The sequence below is a fragment of the Trichosurus vulpecula genome, chromosome 2 (genome assembly GCF_011100635.1).
Source record: "Trichosurus vulpecula isolate mTriVul1 chromosome 2, mTriVul1.pri, whole genome shotgun sequence".
Classification (NCBI taxonomy): Eukaryota; Metazoa; Chordata; class Mammalia; order Diprotodontia; family Phalangeridae; genus Trichosurus; species Trichosurus vulpecula.
This window is the reverse complement of record NC_050574.1, coordinates 223635698-223653946: the sequence shown is the minus strand read 5'-3', so window position 1 is coordinate 223653946 and position 18249 is coordinate 223635698. Positions and strand designations below refer to the sequence as shown.

The 18249-nt window shown below is 37.9% G+C and overlaps 1 protein-coding gene across 3 annotated transcripts in view; it reads right to left on the bottom strand.

Annotated features, from left to right (window-relative positions):
* Positions 1-18249, bottom strand: part of UBR3 (ubiquitin protein ligase E3 component n-recognin 3) — a 312264-nt gene that overhangs the window by 38483 nt on the left and 255532 nt on the right. For all 3 annotated transcript variants that reach the window (XM_036747217.1, XM_036747219.1, XM_036747218.1), the window contains exons 31-32: positions 15779-15884; positions 9527-9627 (exon numbers count right to left, since the gene is read on the bottom strand). In XM_036747217.1, the coding sequence (XP_036603112.1) occupies positions 9527-9627; positions 15779-15884 (207 nt within the window). The remainder of the gene's footprint in view (positions 1-9526; positions 9628-15778; positions 15885-18249) is intronic.

Below are 18249 nucleotides of genomic sequence, written 5' to 3'. Positions count from 1 at the left end.
CAGATATTTATTTAAAAAAAAAACCTATGTGTCACAGTTAATGTTTCATAAACAATCCTCTTTTTCTATTCTTATTTGTATATGGAAATATTCATGTTTATTGATAGCTTTCAAATTTATAATAAAGGAATAAATTTGAAAAAAATATGGTTCATGTAAACATAAGATTTTGGAATCAGAAGCTGTTTCATAGGTCTGCACAAGAATATCCTCCACAGCATACACGACAAATCATTAATCAGTCTTTTTTTAAAGAACTTTATCAAAGGGGACCAAGTACCTGCATTCCACTTTTTGGGAAAGCTCTAAATGCTAGTAATATATGCCTTACAAAAAGCCTAAATTTTTCTCTTTGTAGCTTCTAACCACTTGTCCAAGTGCCGTCCTCTGGGGTCATACAAAATATCTCTTCCACATTATAAACGTCTTAGTTTCTTCAACTGATTTGTTAATGGTATTTATCAGAGGTCTTTTACCATGCTAGTTTCTTTCCTCTGGAAATACTCAATCTTATAAAAGTCCTTCCTAAAATACATAGTGAAGAGTAGTACTATAGAAGTGGTATGACCAAGGCAGAGCATCTACAACATGACTGTCAACTCCCTCATTATGTTTCTCTTACTGCAGCCAAAAATGGAATTATGTACTCTGCTGGCCATATAACACTGCTGATACATACTAATGTTTGCAATCAACTAAAATACCTACATATTTATTTAGATCAACTGCTTTCTAGCCATATCTCCTCCATAAAATTACGAAATTGATTTTTAGAACACAAGCATAAGACAATCAAGCAAAGCTCCCTAGGGCACTCTACCAGACACCTTTTCCCAAGATAGTCTTAAAAATATTAATGATTATTCTTCGGGTACAGTCAGTAAACTTGTTTATATTTCACCTGCCCAAATCTTTCTTTGCCTTTTTCCACAAGATAACATAAAAGACTTTAAGTGCTTGACCAAAATCTAAGTAAATTCTATTCATAACAGTACCCTGATCTGCCAATCTAATAGCCATGTCAAAAAAAAGGAAATCATGTAAGTCTGTTATGACCTAATCTTGATAAAACAATGAATCTTTCTGATTGAACCTTCCTCTTCTAGCTGTTTACTGCTGTTGTTCAGTCATTTCAGTCATGTCCCAACTCTTCACGAACCCATTTGGGGTTTTCATGGCAAAAAATAGAGGACTAATTCATCATTTCCTTCTCCAGTTCATTTTACAGAAGAGGAATTGAGGAGGCAAATATGGTTAAATGACTTAACCTGGTCACACAGCTAGTAAATGAGGCCAGATTTGAACTCGTGAAGATGAGTCTCCTCGATTCGAAGCACTTTATCCACTGGGCCACCTAGCTGCCCTAGTTGTTTACTTGGTATAGCTTTAATGATACTTTCTAGATTTTATTTTTGAAGAATCAAAGTCAAGCTTACTGGTTTTTATTTTAATTGATCAATTTTGTTCTGACACATCATACTCATTGATAAAAATACTCACAATTGAAACCACATGATGTACAATCTCCCAAAACAATTATGTAATATAGCATTAAAAAGGGATTGTGATTGCTAATGAATGCAACCTTACACATTATTATTTTATCATCTGTTAAAGCAAAGGATAAGTGTATGCACTTGTATTCATCTTTCATATGTCATTTTGAGAGCTAAGTTGGGTAACAAGTCCCCTATGTTTTCACATCAGTTGTTTTTTGGGGGTTTGTTTTTGTTGGTCGTTTTTTTTTTTTGGCTAATGTTCCCTTTTCTTCTTGATCGGAATTCTCTGTCTTCAAAATGTGGTTCTTGAGAGGTTCACCTGCCCCTCATCTCATTTCTCCTGCAGAATTTTTGTTCATGGAACATCTTTTGAAACTTTGAAAATCTTTTCTCCACAAATCTAGGGCACACATCACAGACTATGCCTCCCTTTCATTGTCTTCTCTGTCACAAATCCTCAAATTCAATAACCACTTTCGTCATTTTAACCAGAGTAACTGGTTCTTTCCTGCTGGTAAAAATCAGGTCCAGGAATACCAGTTGTCCTGGCTACCTTTGAAGGATGTATTTATCACTGTAGCAACTCAAGAAATTATTAGCTGCTATGCTTTTGTATGTATCTGGTAGTTTAATTAATTAAACCCCATTGGTAGGAATGGCTGAACAAATGGTGGCACATGAATGTTATGGAATACTACTCTGCTACAAGAAATGGCAAACAGGGCAATTTCAGTGAAACTTGGGGATATTTGTATGAAATGATAAGGAGCATAATTTATACATCATTGTAAAAAAAAATAAACAACTTTGAAAGATCTAAGAATTCTCATCAACAAAATGACTATCCATGATTCCAGAGGACCAATAATAAAGCCTGCTACTCATCTACTGACAGAAAGATAATAGACTCTGGTGTGCAGAATGAGGTATGTGCTTTTTGGACATGGTCAATGTATGAGTCTGTTTTGCTTTCTTATGTATATTTGTTATTAGGGGAGGTGTGAGGGAGAAAAAAAAGATACTTTTGTTAATTGAAAAAAAAGTTAATTAAAAAAATTAAACCCCACTGAAACTCTGGACAAATAGTCTTTTGGAATCCCCCAAAAAATAGAACTTATAACCAAAATTTTAAAATATGCTCCTTGGAATCAGTTATTAGTTAATAAATAAGCATTTATTAAGCACCCACTATATGCCAGGCACTGTGCTAAGCACTGAGGATACAAAGAAAAACAAAAGACAGTTCCTGCTTTCAAGGAGCTCACAAGTCTAATGAGGGAGATGATATGCAAACAACTATGCACAAACAAGTTATAGACAGACAGGTAGGTAAATAAATAGATATGATAATAAATAGAGGGAAAGTAATAGCATTAAGGAGTACCAGGAAAGGCTTCTCAGAGAAAATGAGATTTTAGGTGGGACTAAAAGGAAGGCAGGAGGTTTTATATTTGATGTGATAAAGAGTCACTGTAGTTTTGATTTGTTTTTTATTTTTTTAATAGGGGGTAACATAGAGCTCTACTTTAGGAATATCACTTTGACAACTGAGTGGAGGATGAATTAGAGTGGAGAAAGGCTTGAAGCTGGAAGATCAACTAGCAAGCTTCTGTAATAGTCCAGGTGTGAGGTGATGAGGGACTGTACTAGAGAGGGAGTTAATGCCAGAGGACAGATGGAGGTGTATTTGAGAGATGCTATGAAAGTAAAATACACAGGCTTGGCAACAGAGTGGATATGGGATAGGAGAGAGTGAGGAATTGAAGATGATACCCAGAATGTGAGCCTGGAGGACTGTAAGGACGGTAGTGTCCTGGACTGTAATAGTGAAATTTGGAAGTGAAGACTATTTAGGGCACAAGACAATGAGTTTGGTTTTGGAAATGCTGAGTTCAAGCTGTCATTGGGATAACCAATTTGAAATGTCTAAAAGTAGTTGTAAATGTGAGTCTGGAGGTTAGGAGTAAGGTTAGGGCTGGATAAGTAGATATGAGAAACAACAGGACAGAGATTATAACTGAAACCACAGGAACTGATGATATCCCAAAGTGAAACAGTAGTATAGAAGGAGAAGAGAATAGGGTCCAGAAAAAGAGTCCCTTTAGGCTGGTGTGAATTCTGAAATTCCCTTGTCTGACCACCATCTATTGTTATTTCTCCCTCTGCCTTGAAACCCCAAACCTTGTTCTAACTCCTAACAATGACTTCCAATTCCTCCACCCCTTGGTTTTTTCACTCTTCTCCCTTGAGAGCTACACTCATCTTGACCAGTTAATCAGTTAACTGTGAATCAGTTAAGTTCTACACTATACTCTTAAGTAATTTGTCCCCTTTTCATATTGGTGATCTTGCCCTGCTAAAGCTCAAACTTAAATCACTCCCACTTTTCTGTTGTTATTACATATTTGCTGCTGAATAAAACTGGTGTAAATCATGAAATCTGTGTTAAATGGAGCCACTACAAGTATATGTTATGTAATCTCAACTGGAGCCTCACTACAGAAAGACAATCCTTTTATACCTCCCTAATTAACTCACTATTCTACTCACCATAGCAGCTTTTCAAAAACCTTTTTGTCCCTCTTCAAACCTCCTATGGTTCCCCCTTTCCTCACCCTCTCGGCTAAGAACCATGCCTCATATTTCACTAAAAAAAAATTTGAGACCATTTTCCAATAGCTACCCCTTGCTCCCCTCCTCCTCACCTCACCTCACTTCCTTCCTTCTTTCTTTCTTCCCTTCCCTTTCCTTCCACATGCAAAAACTTCTTCCCACATAGATATGATATTTCTCTGTAACTTAAAATCTAAGAGAGCTGACTGGAGCACTGTGGTTAAGTGACTTGCCCCTGTTATTATGTGTAAGAGGCAGAACCTGCACTCAGATCATTTTAACCTCCAAAGCTAAACCTTTATTCACCATGCCACACTGTCTTTTGTTGTTGTTCAATCATTACAGTCGTTTCTGATTCATCGCGACCCCATTTGGGGTTTTCTTGACAAAGATACTGACTTGCCATTTCTTCTTCAGCTTATTTTACAGATGAGGAAACTGAGACAAACAGGGTTAAGTGACTTGCCCAGGGTCATACAACTAGTAAGTGTCTAAGACCACACCTGACTCAGATCTTCCTGACTCCAAGCCCAACACTCTCTCTACTGCACCACCTAGCTGTCCTACTGTCTTAGTAACCACAGAAATATCAGTGATGCAATAAATATCAAATTAATGTTCAAAGTACTTCTAGAATTTTCTCCAGGTACAATTGAGTCAATGCATTCTATAAAACACTACAATTCTCATAATAGTCTTATGAAGGATTAGAGTTAGTTCATTATCTCCATTTTACGAATGCTACATAAACCAGACACATAAATTTTAATTTGCTGAACACTGATTCCTAATCCTCTTAACTGTATTTTTCTACTTAAGTTCCCTCAGTAACAGAATGAGAATTAATTAAAACATATTTATTCCCTCACAAAATATCTAAAGTATACTACAAAAATTATCCAAGTAAAATTTGGTCATGATTTTTTTAATGATAAAATATTCTTAAAAAATAATGTTCCAAGGGTAGAATTCTAAAGAGAATTTTATTTGATTCACAATTTTCAGCATCAAAAAATACTGATTAGGTACATGAAACCACCAACTGCATAAGGCATTTTCCTTGACCTGGGTTTATATCGTGCAGGGGATGAAGAGAGCACTGGGTACAGAGTCAGGAATTCCAGCTACTACCTATATGACCTACTATCTATATGACCTTAATTTTCTTGGTCTCAACTCCTTCATTTGTAAATAAGACGTTGGACTAGATGCACTCTACAATGCTATCATCTTCACCCACCTCTGTAGAACAAACATGGCATGCATCTGACTTTTAAAGCTACTACTGTTCATACTCATGTCAAATCATCTGCATGAATATCAATGTCAAGTGACCCTGACAGTATTCAGTCTACTTATGTCCCTTCACAACTACCAATGCACTAGCAGGCCTGCATAAAGAAGGCAAAGTTATATTGCCAAACGCCTCACTTTTAGAGACACCAGAAGAGATCACAGCTATGTTCTATTTTTGTCATCCCCACACCCCTCTACACACTGCTAGTGTCTTCCCTTTGAGATTACACTGTATCTTACATGTACTTGGTTATTTGGATATTGATTCCCCATTAGGACAGAAGCTCATTAAAGGCAGGCCTTTCTTTGCTCCCTAGCACTTAGCAGACTACCTGGTACCTCTATTCCTCTAAGGTTCATGCTATTCATATCTACCACCCAATCAAAATCCTGGTAGCTGTTGACTATAGGTCTCCAGGTCACTTCCTTTCTTTCCTCAAAGAGTAGGATATCCAGCTGACAATGCTTCTCTCCTCTTCAACTTCTGCCCTCATAGTAGGGGACTTCAACATACATATTAATTCTCCCTCAAACACCTTAATCACTCAGTTCCTCAACCTAATCACCTCCCATGAGTCACTCCTCCACCCCATCTCAGCTACACACAAAGATGATCATACCCATGATCTTGCCATCACCCAGAAACGTGCCACCTTCACATTCAAGAATTCTGAAACCCCCTTATCTGACCATACCCTGCACACCCTACTCTTCACCCACACTGTGGGTGCCAATCCCCTGACCCCTCCCTGAACTAGCCTCATCTCTTCTCCCTATCTTGACTCCTTGGTGAACCAATTCAACTCTATACTGCCCTCCTCTCTTGAATCCCTAGCCCTTATATCAATCACCAACTATGCCCAGCCAAGCCCTAGCCTTGGATCACTCCCACTATTTGCTACCTTTGCTCTTATACATGAGTGAAGGTAGGGAAAATCATCCAATGATTCTGACTGGATCCACTACAAATTTATGCTCCATAATTTCAACTGGGTCCTCCCTGTTGCTAGGCAATCCTACTCTACCTCCCTTATCAACTAATTATCCCACTTGCTATGGCAGCTCTTCCAAAACTTTTCATCTCTCTGCAAGACTCCCATGGATCCCCCTCCTCCACAGTCTCAGCTGAGAACTTTGTCTCATATTTTACAGAAAAAATTGAGGCCATTCACTATGAACTTCCTCTTCTTCCCTGTTCTTCATCTCCTACAATTCATACCTTCCGCCACTTTCTCCTCCTTCACCTGTTTCACACGATGAAGTAGCCTTATTTAACCTGACCAAGGCTGACCCCTCTACTTGTTCAAGTGATCACATTCCATCCCATTTCCTGCAACAGATTGCTCCCTCTGTCATCCCCACTTTCACTTATTTTCAACCTTTCCCTGTCTGCTAGCTCATTTCCTACTATGGACAACCATGCCCATATCTCCTTTATCCTGAAATAATCTTCACTTGCTGCCTCCATCCCTGCTTATTATCATTCTATTCTGCGCTTTGTAGCTAAACTTCTTGAAAAGGCCGTCTACAAGAGGAGACCATGTGGGGTCAAGTAACTGAATGTGGGGGTCACAAAAAAAACTGGCAACAGTAAAAGGTATTTGAATGTGCAACAACCAAAAATTAATTCAAAACCAAATGCATAATGAATCCAAGATGATTCTGGCAGTGCTTGCTGATGTTGCATTGCGCAACTTCGCTGCAGCCTTGGTCCTGAACACACAGCATGTGCACTTTGCACTGCACATGCCATCATGCCACACAACACCAACAAATGCCCCCAGAAGCACCTTGGCTCAGATTCAACACTACTGTATGTTATGAATTGCAGTGTTTTTACTATACATAAAAAAATGATTAAATGAATTTTGGCTTGGGATTAGGACAGAATTTCCAAAAATTTCAGAAATGGCCCTAAACATATTTCTGCCATTTTGTACTCTGTATTTATGTGAAGCAGCATTCTCATCATTGATGATTATAAAATCAAAATGTCAATCAACTCTGAAATGCATTGAAGATGCTCTATGTAAAAATAAACAAGCATATTCATTTCATTACTATGCAAATTTGCTTTCATCTTTGACAAATGGTAAAATTATATGCATACCAAAGAATTGTTTTAAAATAAATTTCTTTATGATTTATTATCAATAAATGTTGTATTTGTATACTGATTTTATATACCTATATACCTGGAGTTGTGTAAAAATTTCTCAGGTGAAAAGAGGTCTCTAGTGAAAAAAGTTTAAGAAGCCCTTGTAATGGTAATTAAGGTGGGACTTCTTAGTTATCTTCTCTTTTGGAATGCTAAGGCAGTCAAGTGCCTTCAATGAGTGTTGCCTTTGTTTCAATTGGGAATCTGAGTGAATCCCCAGTCTTTGATGACCTGCTTATGTCATGGAAAGGCCTAGGTTACCTGGGTTTGAGTTGCATGGTTGTGACACCCTTTGACCCTGAAAAAGTGTATATATACTCAGAAGTTAAAGTTTTGCCTTTGGGAGCACACTAATTGGAAGAGTGTTGGTGATTTGGCCAGACAAGACTCTGGGTAGCTGTTGGACACCCCCCCACGCCCCAGCTTTGAAAAACCCAGATGTTGTTGCTTCTCTCTCTGGTAACTATGTATGTATTGCTATGGATGGACTGGTTTGTGTTATTTGCTCTGTTTATATAATTTGTGCTTGCAATTTCTATTTGTATTTTCTCTGAAGTTCAGGGTGCTGACTTTTTCCTGTGAACTAAGTGAATGATATATGTATGTTTAATTAAAGTAAGATTGTTAACCCCTTAAAGTTGCTTTCCTTAGAAAAGCAGATCAAAGAACCTATGCTAGTAGCCTTCCTATGTGCTTTGTTGTTGGTCTTTCACCTCCATAGCAGCTGCTAGCAACACTGTTGTTATAGCCCTGTTCCAGATCACACCCTCTAAAGGTAGGTGATCATCAGGGTTCTGTCCTGGGTCCTCTTCTCCTCTCCCTCTATAGTACTTTACTAGGGGATCTCATTAGCTCCCACATATTTAATTACTAAGCCATCAATTCTGAAATCTACCTATCCTCAAGGCTTATCAGTTTCACCTTTGCAACATCTTTCAAATATGCCCCCTTCTGTCCTCTAAAACTGCTACTACTCTAACTCAAGCCATCATCAGCTCAGACCTGGACTACTAAGGCAGGGTCTGCCTGCCTCAAGTCTCTCTCCCTACTCCAAAACATCCTTCATTCAACCACTAAATTGATTTTCCTAAAACACAGGTCCAATCATGTTGCTGCCTTGGTCCCCCTCTTCCCCACAGTAAATTCCAGTGGCCTCCTATGGAATCTAGGAGTAAATACAAAATGATGTTTGGCATTTAAAGCCATTCATAATCCAGTCCCCCCACTGCCCCATTACCTCCCCATCTTTTCAATCATTTTGACCCACTGACATTGGCCTCCTGACTATCAGCAAAACACTCTATCTCTCAGCTCTGGGAACTCTCTCTGGGAACTCTCTCATGCCAAAAAGCAAGGCAACCAGGAAACATTTTCTGATACTCCCAGTTGTTAGGTGCCCTTCGCTCCAAAATTACTTGGTAATTACTCTGTGTGTGTGTATGTCTGTTTGTATGTATGTATACAAGCAGTATATACTTATTTATTCATATTGTTTCCTCAACCCCAGTAGAATGTGAATTATTTCAGGGCAGGCACTGCCTCCTCTACTCTGACTACTGACCTTCCTGGCTTTCTTTAAGTCCCAATTAAAATCACATCTCCTACAGGAAGAATTCCCCAGCCCCTCTTAACTCCAGTGCTTTTTATTCTGTTTATTACTCCTATTCATCCAATATATAGCTTGCTTTTTATACATCTGTTTGCATATTATCTTCCCCATTAGATTATGGGCTCTTTGAGGGCAGGGACTGTCTTTTGTCTCTTTTCGTATTCTCAGTGATTAGTACAGTGTCTAGAACATTGTAGGCATTTATAAATATCTATTAATTTGTTGACTGGCATTTAGTAAGCACTTAACAACTGCTTGTTGACTGACATGTTTACTATATTTTTCCCCAGAACATCTCATTTAGATCTGCTCTTTCTATGAATCTATGTATCTATTATTTCAAAGAAATACCTTTGTGTAAAGGCTGTGGCATGGTTAAAATCTGGATAAGCAAAAGTGATGAAACATCTCTGTAAAGCACAGGAACCTCTGGTTGCTCTTCATTGCAGAGTCTGTAAAAATGAAAATATAATATAGCGCCAATTGATGTTATAGTAAATCTTAATTTTTAATAAAATTTTCTTTTCCCAAACTTGACTTACTTAAATCAAAATTAAAAACACATTACAAAAAGTTTTTTAAATGATTTCAAAATACCACATAAATTATGACTCTTATCATTAAAAACTAAATCTAGGCAAAAATCCAAAACGTTATTTAAATAAATATCCAAGAAATGTTCACAACTATTGGCCCTAGTAGAACTGGGTCTCTTGCCCCTATAATTCACTTCACCAGTACTTCCCTTCTCTACACTAAATTAATAAATGTTTATTAAGTGTCTGCGTTGGGCTGAGCACTGGGTAAAACACACAAATAATTAACACATGGTCCCAGTCCTCACACCACTTACACTCTAAGGAGAACAGAAGATGCTCACAAATGACTATAAAAGCTCAACATTGGAATTCAGTGCTTATAGGTTACAAAGTGCTTTCCTCATAAAAATCATGTGAGGTACATAGTACCTCATCACTTTCATTTTACAAATGGGAAAACTGAGGTTCTGAAACATCATGTTATTTGTCACAACTGATGTCTGAGCTAGGATTTGAAGAATTCTGACGATGCACATTGCTCATTTCTACTATACCAAACGGACTCTCCCAACTGTGATCAAATAAAACAACGTAAGTACATGCCAAAAGCAGGACTTATCTTCCCACCCAAATCCATGTTTTCCTGATTTTCTAATTACAGCTGAGAACACCTCCATCCTTCTTGTTACATGGCTGAGCAAAATCAGAGGCATCCTCCAGGTTTCATTCTTCCTCACTACCATGTGCAAGGAATAGCCAAAGACTCTCAATTCTGCCTCCACAACTCTCATATTCATCCTCTCTTCACTAACACAGCTTTCATTCTAGTTCCCATCTTCTTAACCTTTCACCTGAATAATTGTGGTGGCAGCCTAATTGGTCTCCTTGACGACACTCTTTCCCTCCTCCCATCCATCATCTGCTACCATACGCCAGTGATAGTCCTATGGTTCAAGTTTGCCTATGTCACTCCCTTGCTCAAGAAGCTTCTGTGACTCCTTTTCAGAACAAAATAAAAAGTCCTCTGAATAAGATTTGACTTCAGATATGTCACAATTTCGCTTCCATCTATCTTTTCAAGCTCATTACACATTATTGCCCCCACATAGCTTACCTTCCAGCCAAAATGAACTAGTTTTTAAACTAGAAAGTATTTTCTGATACTCCCAGTTGTTAGGCGCCCTTCCCTCCTGTGTGTATATATTTGTATGCATGTATATAAATAATATATACTTATTTATTCATGTTGTTTACCCAAATCCAAACCCAGTAGAATGTAAGTTTCTTGAGGGCAGGGACTGTTTCATTTTTGTCTTTGTATCACCAGTGCCTGGCACATAATAGATATTCAATAAATGCTAAGTGGATTGAAGTGAATTGAATTAAGAGAAACATAAAGCTAGGACTTGAACATACCATCTTCTCACTTCAAGAACAGTGCTCTTTCCATTAAGCCTGTAATTCCCAACCTGTGAGCCATGAATGTCAGAGATGAGAGTGAAGGGGAGAGGAGGCAGGGAAAGAAAAGAGACTCAGGATCTGAAAACTCATATGCACTCCAAGCACTGTCAATTCCGATCCTGATTTAATGCTAATAAAATGTTGTGACTCCAAATAATAATGCAACTATACCACCTAGACTGAATAAATGTCTTGCACGTATACATATTACTATTTTAAATGCATACAAATGTTGGTTTATTAGTAAAGCACAAATTCACTGAACAGTGTTCCTGAATTTCTCATAGTTTTTTTTGTTGTTGTTATTAACAAATACTAATGATGTAATACAATAATTATTTTGCCAGGGTCAACAAAACTTGTTGACCTAAAAAAAGGTTCAGAATTCCTAAATAACACCCATTCATAGGATTCTGGATTACAGCTCTAAAGATCAGTTTTATTTTCTTTTATTTTCTAGACGAGGAAACTAGGACCTAGAAAGCTAAATGACAGCCTTCAAACGGTACAGCTCTAAAGATCAGTTTTATTTTCTTTTATTTTCTAGATGAGGAAACTAGGACCTAGAAAGCTAAATGATAGCCTTCAAACGGGTAGCAAGTATCTAAAGGAGAATTTGAACCTAATTCTTCTAACTCTAGAGCTACTGTTCTTTAATTCATTCAGTAAGCTTTTATTAGGCACCTACTATGTACCAGCCACTGAGGATATATGGACCAAACTGAAAAAAAACTATGACTGCCCTCCAAAAGCATACATTCTACTATGAGGAAACAAATGTATGTATACAAATAAGTAAATATAAAATATATACAAAGTCATTTGGTAGGGGTGGGACAGAATAACCAGAAAGGCCTCCTAAAGGAGGTGGAACTTGATCTGAGCCCTATAAAAAAAGTTATATTTCCAAATACACAGGAAAGGTGAGAGTATTGTTGGCATAGGAGACAGCCTATGCAAGGGCATAAACAAAGGAGACAGAATGTTATAGAGAGATGACAGCAAGACATCTAGGTTGGAAGGAATATAGAGTGTGAGAGAGGAAAATGTGGCCTAATTGTGAAAGGCCTTAAATGTCAAACACAGGAGTTTTCTTTTATGCTAGATGTAATAAAGGGACTACACATGAGCTTTAGGAATATGAATTTGGCAACTGCTTGAAGGGAGAATTGGAGAGCAGAGAGACTGGAGAAAGAGAAACCATTTAGGAGATTATCACAACAATCCAGGAGAGAGATAATAAAAGCCTGAATTAGGGTGGTGGTTGTATGAGTAAGCAGGAGAAGATTGATGTGACAAGAATATGAGACAGGCATGAGGCAGGAAGGTAAGATCATATCTGGCTGCAAGAGTCCAGGAAGACTTTGTGAAAGAAATGAAATTTCCATGGGGAGTAAGGGTATTGGAGGGAGAAAGGAAGAGAAAGGAATAGGGAAGAAATTTCAAAAGCAGAGTTAATTTTATTTCTTTCCTCTTTTTACTGCTCTTTCTTTCTGTCTCCTTGTAATGTTAGTATATACTTCTTTATTCATGTTGTCTCCCTAACCCCGGCAGAATATAAGTTTTTCTTGAGGACAGGGACTGACTCCCCATGCCAATGCTAAGTCAATCCTTTTGCTACATCCTTGTCCAAGTTTTCTTGGTATTTAATCTTTTATCTTAGCTTGGTCCTTTCTACTTCTCTTATACGTGTGCTCTGGAATTTAAAACATTAGGTTTGCACTGGGTCTTTATTAGATGTCCAGTCAATCCTTCGAGCTTTCCTTTAGTTTTTGATGAGTTTCTAAAGATCATCCTTCTTCAAGGAAGGAAGGAAGGAGGAACAGAGGGAGAGAAATACCTTTATTAAGACTTTACTGATGTGATGAGTGATTAGTGATTAGTGATGAGCACTGTAAATACAAATAGAAAAGACAGTTTTTGCCTTTCACAAGCTCACACTCTACTGGTTTTTGTTTTTTTTAAAAGACGTAGAGAAGGATTTAGTTTCAGGTTAAATGGAAACGTCTCATGGTCTTTAAGGTGCAGTACCTTTTTATGTTGAAAAAAATTTTTAAAAATAACTATTAAAGTCTTTTAAAAATTATCAAATACACAGAATATTAAATATTACAAATGATTTGGAAATATGTAATATAACAGCATAGTAGAACATAACATAATACAATGGAACATAACATGATACCACAATGTAACACAATATGACATATCATGATGTGATGTGATATAATGTGATATATTCAATATAATATATGATATGATCCCTGCCTGTCTTCCATGCTTGGAATGTTATCTCTCTTCATCTCTGCCTCTAGTTTCTCCTTCAATTTCAAACTAAAATCTCATCTTCTACAAGAAACCATTCCCAATCCCTCTGGTTTCTAGCTTCTTCCCTCTTTTAATTATTTCCTATTCAATCTATATAAAGCTTGTTTGTAAATATTTGTTTGCTCATTGTCTCCCCCATGCCCCCCCCACCTCCACCAATTAGATTGTGAGCTCCTTGAGGACAGGGACTGTCTCCTGCCTTTTTTTTTTTCAATCCCTAGTGCTCAGCAAAGTGCCTGGCACGTAGTGGGTTCTTAATAAATGTTTACTGCCTAACTGGCTTCACTAGTACTTATGTGCTGCTGAACAAAGCTGGAGAAAATAATGAAACTGTGCTTAGATCCACTTTCTACAGGAAGCCATAATTCTAGTACCTTCACTCTGTTAATTATCTCCAATTTATCTTCTGCGTAGTTTGTCTGTACATAACTGTTTGCATGTCATCTCCCCCATTAAGCTGCATACGGCTTAAAAGCAGGAATTGTCTTTTGCCTTTCTTTTATCCCCAGAACTTAGTACAGTGCCTGGCATTTAATAAATATTTACTAATTAGATATGATATAATATTTAACAATTCAATATTACATAATGTGACAAAATACATTATACATAATTTGTACATTAACATAAACCATACAGCTAATATCCCTACAATTAGCCAACTTGAAAGTTAATATGCTAATTTTAAAAATCAAAGATGACTATCTATAACTGTCAAAAATGATGCCTACCTCCCCCAAAGATCATTTTCAGGGGCAGCTAGGTGGCACAGTGAGTAGAGCACCGGCCCTGGAGTCAGGAGGACTTGAGTTCAAATCTGACCTCAGACACTTACTAGCTGTGTGACCTTGGGCAAGTCACTTAACCCCAACTGCCTTCCTCAAAAAAAAAGAGATCATTTTCATCATTAATTCTTAAGTATTAATTATCTATAATTAAATACAAATTAAATGATTAAATTGCAATTTCATTAGTAAAGTATCTTCTCCACCAACTGATCACAACCCTTCCATACCTTACTGGACTTTTTTATGAGTTGCTGTGGCTCAAAAAACTCGCTACCTGGTAGAGTCAGTCCTCTGCTAATGAACCTCTCTGAACTTGGCTGAGTTTGTCCTTATTAAATGTATTACTCTGATTTGGGAACTGTTCCTTACCATCTGGATTTGAATCTCAATAGCATTGCTACACAGAAGAAATCTAAATGTGTTTCCTTACTTAGTGATAAGCTGAGGACACTATATTTGTCAAGATCTGTTAAGGGAGCAATTAGGAAAAACATGATTGCTCTTAGTTCTAACAAGCTGATATGGAAGGTCTTCTTATGGGAAAGCTAGAGACAAAACAGTTATTGAAGTATTTGAAGGATTGTTATGTGAAACAGATATTAGTATCAGACTTGTTCTAACTAGCCCCAGAAGGTAGACCTAGGAGCAATGAACAAAATTTGCAGAGCAAAGATTTAGGCTTGATGTAAGGTAATGCTTTCTGACAGAGTGGTAGTTTAGTAAAGACTGACCAACTCTTAAAAGCAGAAGAGGGGAATGGAGAAAGACCCCTGAACTCTTCTCAACAAGATAAGTGATTTGGAACACCCAGAACAAGGATCAGTTCAAAGACTGAGCAATATACAAGTAAGCCATCTTAAATAAAAGGAACCAGAAACAACATTTCCATGTTTGAAGAAACAACAAATGATCTCAGAAACAAAACTTTAGGCACAAATGGGGTTAAATTGAATGTACCTTTCCTAATATGTTAAAAGTGAAGTACACCATAGCTCACATGATCTGTAAGATCTTGTTTTTCCCTTTTTCCCCAACATTTTGCTGCCGATTGATTGAAAATACCAAAAAGTTCTACCCACCCTATGGTTTCCTTTTCTAGAAAATTGAGAACTCTATTTCCTTCCTACTTCCCAAATATTTCAAGAGAATAAATATGATAAATATGAAATATTCATATATATATAATATATAATAAACATGAAATATTATTTTGACCTCAATGGAAGAAAGGAGCAATATAAATGAAAGCTATCAGTACTAAAGAGCATATGAATGTTTTCTACTACATATAATAAAGTGCACTCTTAAATTCTCATCTATATTTCTGTCTTTTGCAAAAATAATACCATATCTATTAAACATTATAACAAAAACTGAGAATACACATTCACATTTCTAAATATTCATAAAATAATTCCATACTTCATATTAATAGCTATAGACCAAAGAAAAGTTTTAAGCTTATTTTGATATTTCACAATACTTACTGTGAATTCATATCCTGCATTAATTGAGTTAGTTTTTTCCATGGATTGTAGGCAGAATCAATGCTATAAAGCCGCATATGCATGGCTAATACATGGAACAGCTGATCTAAATAGATTAGGGAAAAAGTAATTAGTGAATTCACACATTTTTCTTCAAGATAAATAAAATTATAACCTCAAAGGTTACATTTAAAACATATACACACTTGTTTCATGTCCTGTATAGCATATAATTCCCTGAATAAATATTCCAACTATCCTCTTTATGCTTTCTTACATGGCAAATATTTATTACTAAGTTTATGAAAAATGCATGACATCAAAATTATGGGTCCCTCCTATGTCATTTTGTAAAGGAAGACTCTTGCTTATCAATGTTAAGCCTGCTTTTCTTAACGACAAGCTTAAACAAATGTACTCCCATGAAGTTAACAGCAATGTGGTTTAGCAGAAAGAAAGCTAGTATGAGTCAAGAAATTCTAGGTTCAAGTCTCACCTCTGACACATCCTAGATGTACAACACTAGGTAAGTCATTTAATCTCTCACCTCAGGCAACTCTACAAGAAAATAAATTGCAAAACAGTAGCCTGTCCACACTGGTAGAAGGAGTTTCCTTACTGGAAGATTCCTATAGCAATAACATTTCCCTCTCTGTCCCCCACCAAAAAACTGCACACATCCACTACAGAAGAGGAACTTGAAGAGAAATCGGATTAAAAATTGGACTGGTTATCCACTGCCATTGTGAGATCACTGTCAAGCTCTCTTTTCCCTTGCCTCAAAAGTCAATTTTACCTGCCCTTTATCTTATTTTCTCAGATTTCAAGTAATTTGCAAAAGGGACTACTAACAATTAGACAGTCAACAAGATTTTATTAAGCCAGGCATATAATAAGCTAAGCACTGGATAATAAGAATACAAGGAAAAGCAAAAACAGTCCCTGCTTGAAATGACTCCATATTCTAAATGGGGAGACAAACATGAAACTATTATATATAAAATAACTACAGGATAGCAGTGAACAGAGAGGGAGTCAGGGAAGAAGTGAGAAAGACATCTTCCTGAACATAGAATGATTCAGAGGTAGAGGTGAAAGAGAATATCACAGGCATGGGCAGCCGCCAGTGAAAAGGCACAGAGATGTGAGATCGGGCAGAGGGATGGAGAGTGCAGGAAGGCATGTGTGAGGAGCAGCACACAGGCCAGCACTAAGGTTGAACTGAAGAATGCATGGAGGGAAGTGGAATGAAAAAAAATACTGGAAAAGTGAGGAGGAGAGAAATAGAAGGCTTCATACTTGAACCTAGCGGTAAAATTGAGCCACTGGAGTTTACTGATTGGGGGCTATATCAGAAGGGGGAAGGCAACATGGTTAGATTTTTCCATCATGGCAATGGAGTGGAGGATGGATTGTAGTGGAGAGAGACTCAATGAGGTAGACCAGTTAGGAGGCTACTGCAATAATCCAGATGCAGGTGATGAGAGTCTAAGTTAGGATGGTGACTGTGTTCATGAAGAGAAGTCATGAAAGTAGATATGACAAGATCTGCAAACAAGCAGGAGCAGGAGCAGGAGCAGGAGCAGGAGCAGGCCCAGGGCTGAATTGCTGGCTGCGGTGGCAATCTCCAGGCCTCTGGGTACAGGAAAGGAATCTGTTGGAGCTAGCTGACACAGAAGCCCAGAGCCTGCAGCAGCAGCAGCTACTCCTGGAGCTATCAGCCCACAGTATAAAGGTTTGAAATTCACCTTCTTGAACTTCCAGGAACCAAGATGACTCAGGAAACTCTAAGAGCTCTAGTACATCCCTTGAATAAACCCAGAGAGTACTGCCCTATGAGAAATGCTGGAATAGAGAAGCCAGAAGTGGGGGCTCAACAGTCTTTTAACTTGAGCAGCCCCTCTTGCGGTAATGGAAGGAGACCATTGCAGGAAGGGAGGCATCCCAGTAAGCCCCACCTTAGTAGACCAGCGGGGGTTCCTGAACCCCAAGGGGGTGGAGCCAGCAAGTGCCATCAGCAGGACCCCAGACATGTTTTTGCTCAGCCACGGGAATTGGCAGACACCAGTGCAGACCTATGGCTAAGAGCACCTGTGGTATATAGCACAGCCCTAGGGAAGAAGAGACTTCAGCTGCCAGACCACCCCTTCCCTGCACCTGACACTATGAACCCAAGGGGAAACTCAGAAAGACTTTGCTGGGCACATACCAGCCAGCTTCAGCATAGCATCAAGTGAGTTACAGCAGTACATAGCTTGTAGCTGACAAACCAGAGGCCAGAGTACACAAAGCCAGTAATCAGGCCCCTAGCTCCCAATACAAGAAGTTTAGGACAGAGCTCCCTGGGCCCCAAAGCAGAAATCCACTTAAAAAGTCAGGAAAAAGACAACCACCATGAAGAAACAATCCAGAAAAAAAAGGACCATTGATTCTTACTTAGGAGACAGGGAAGATCAAAATACCAATTAGAG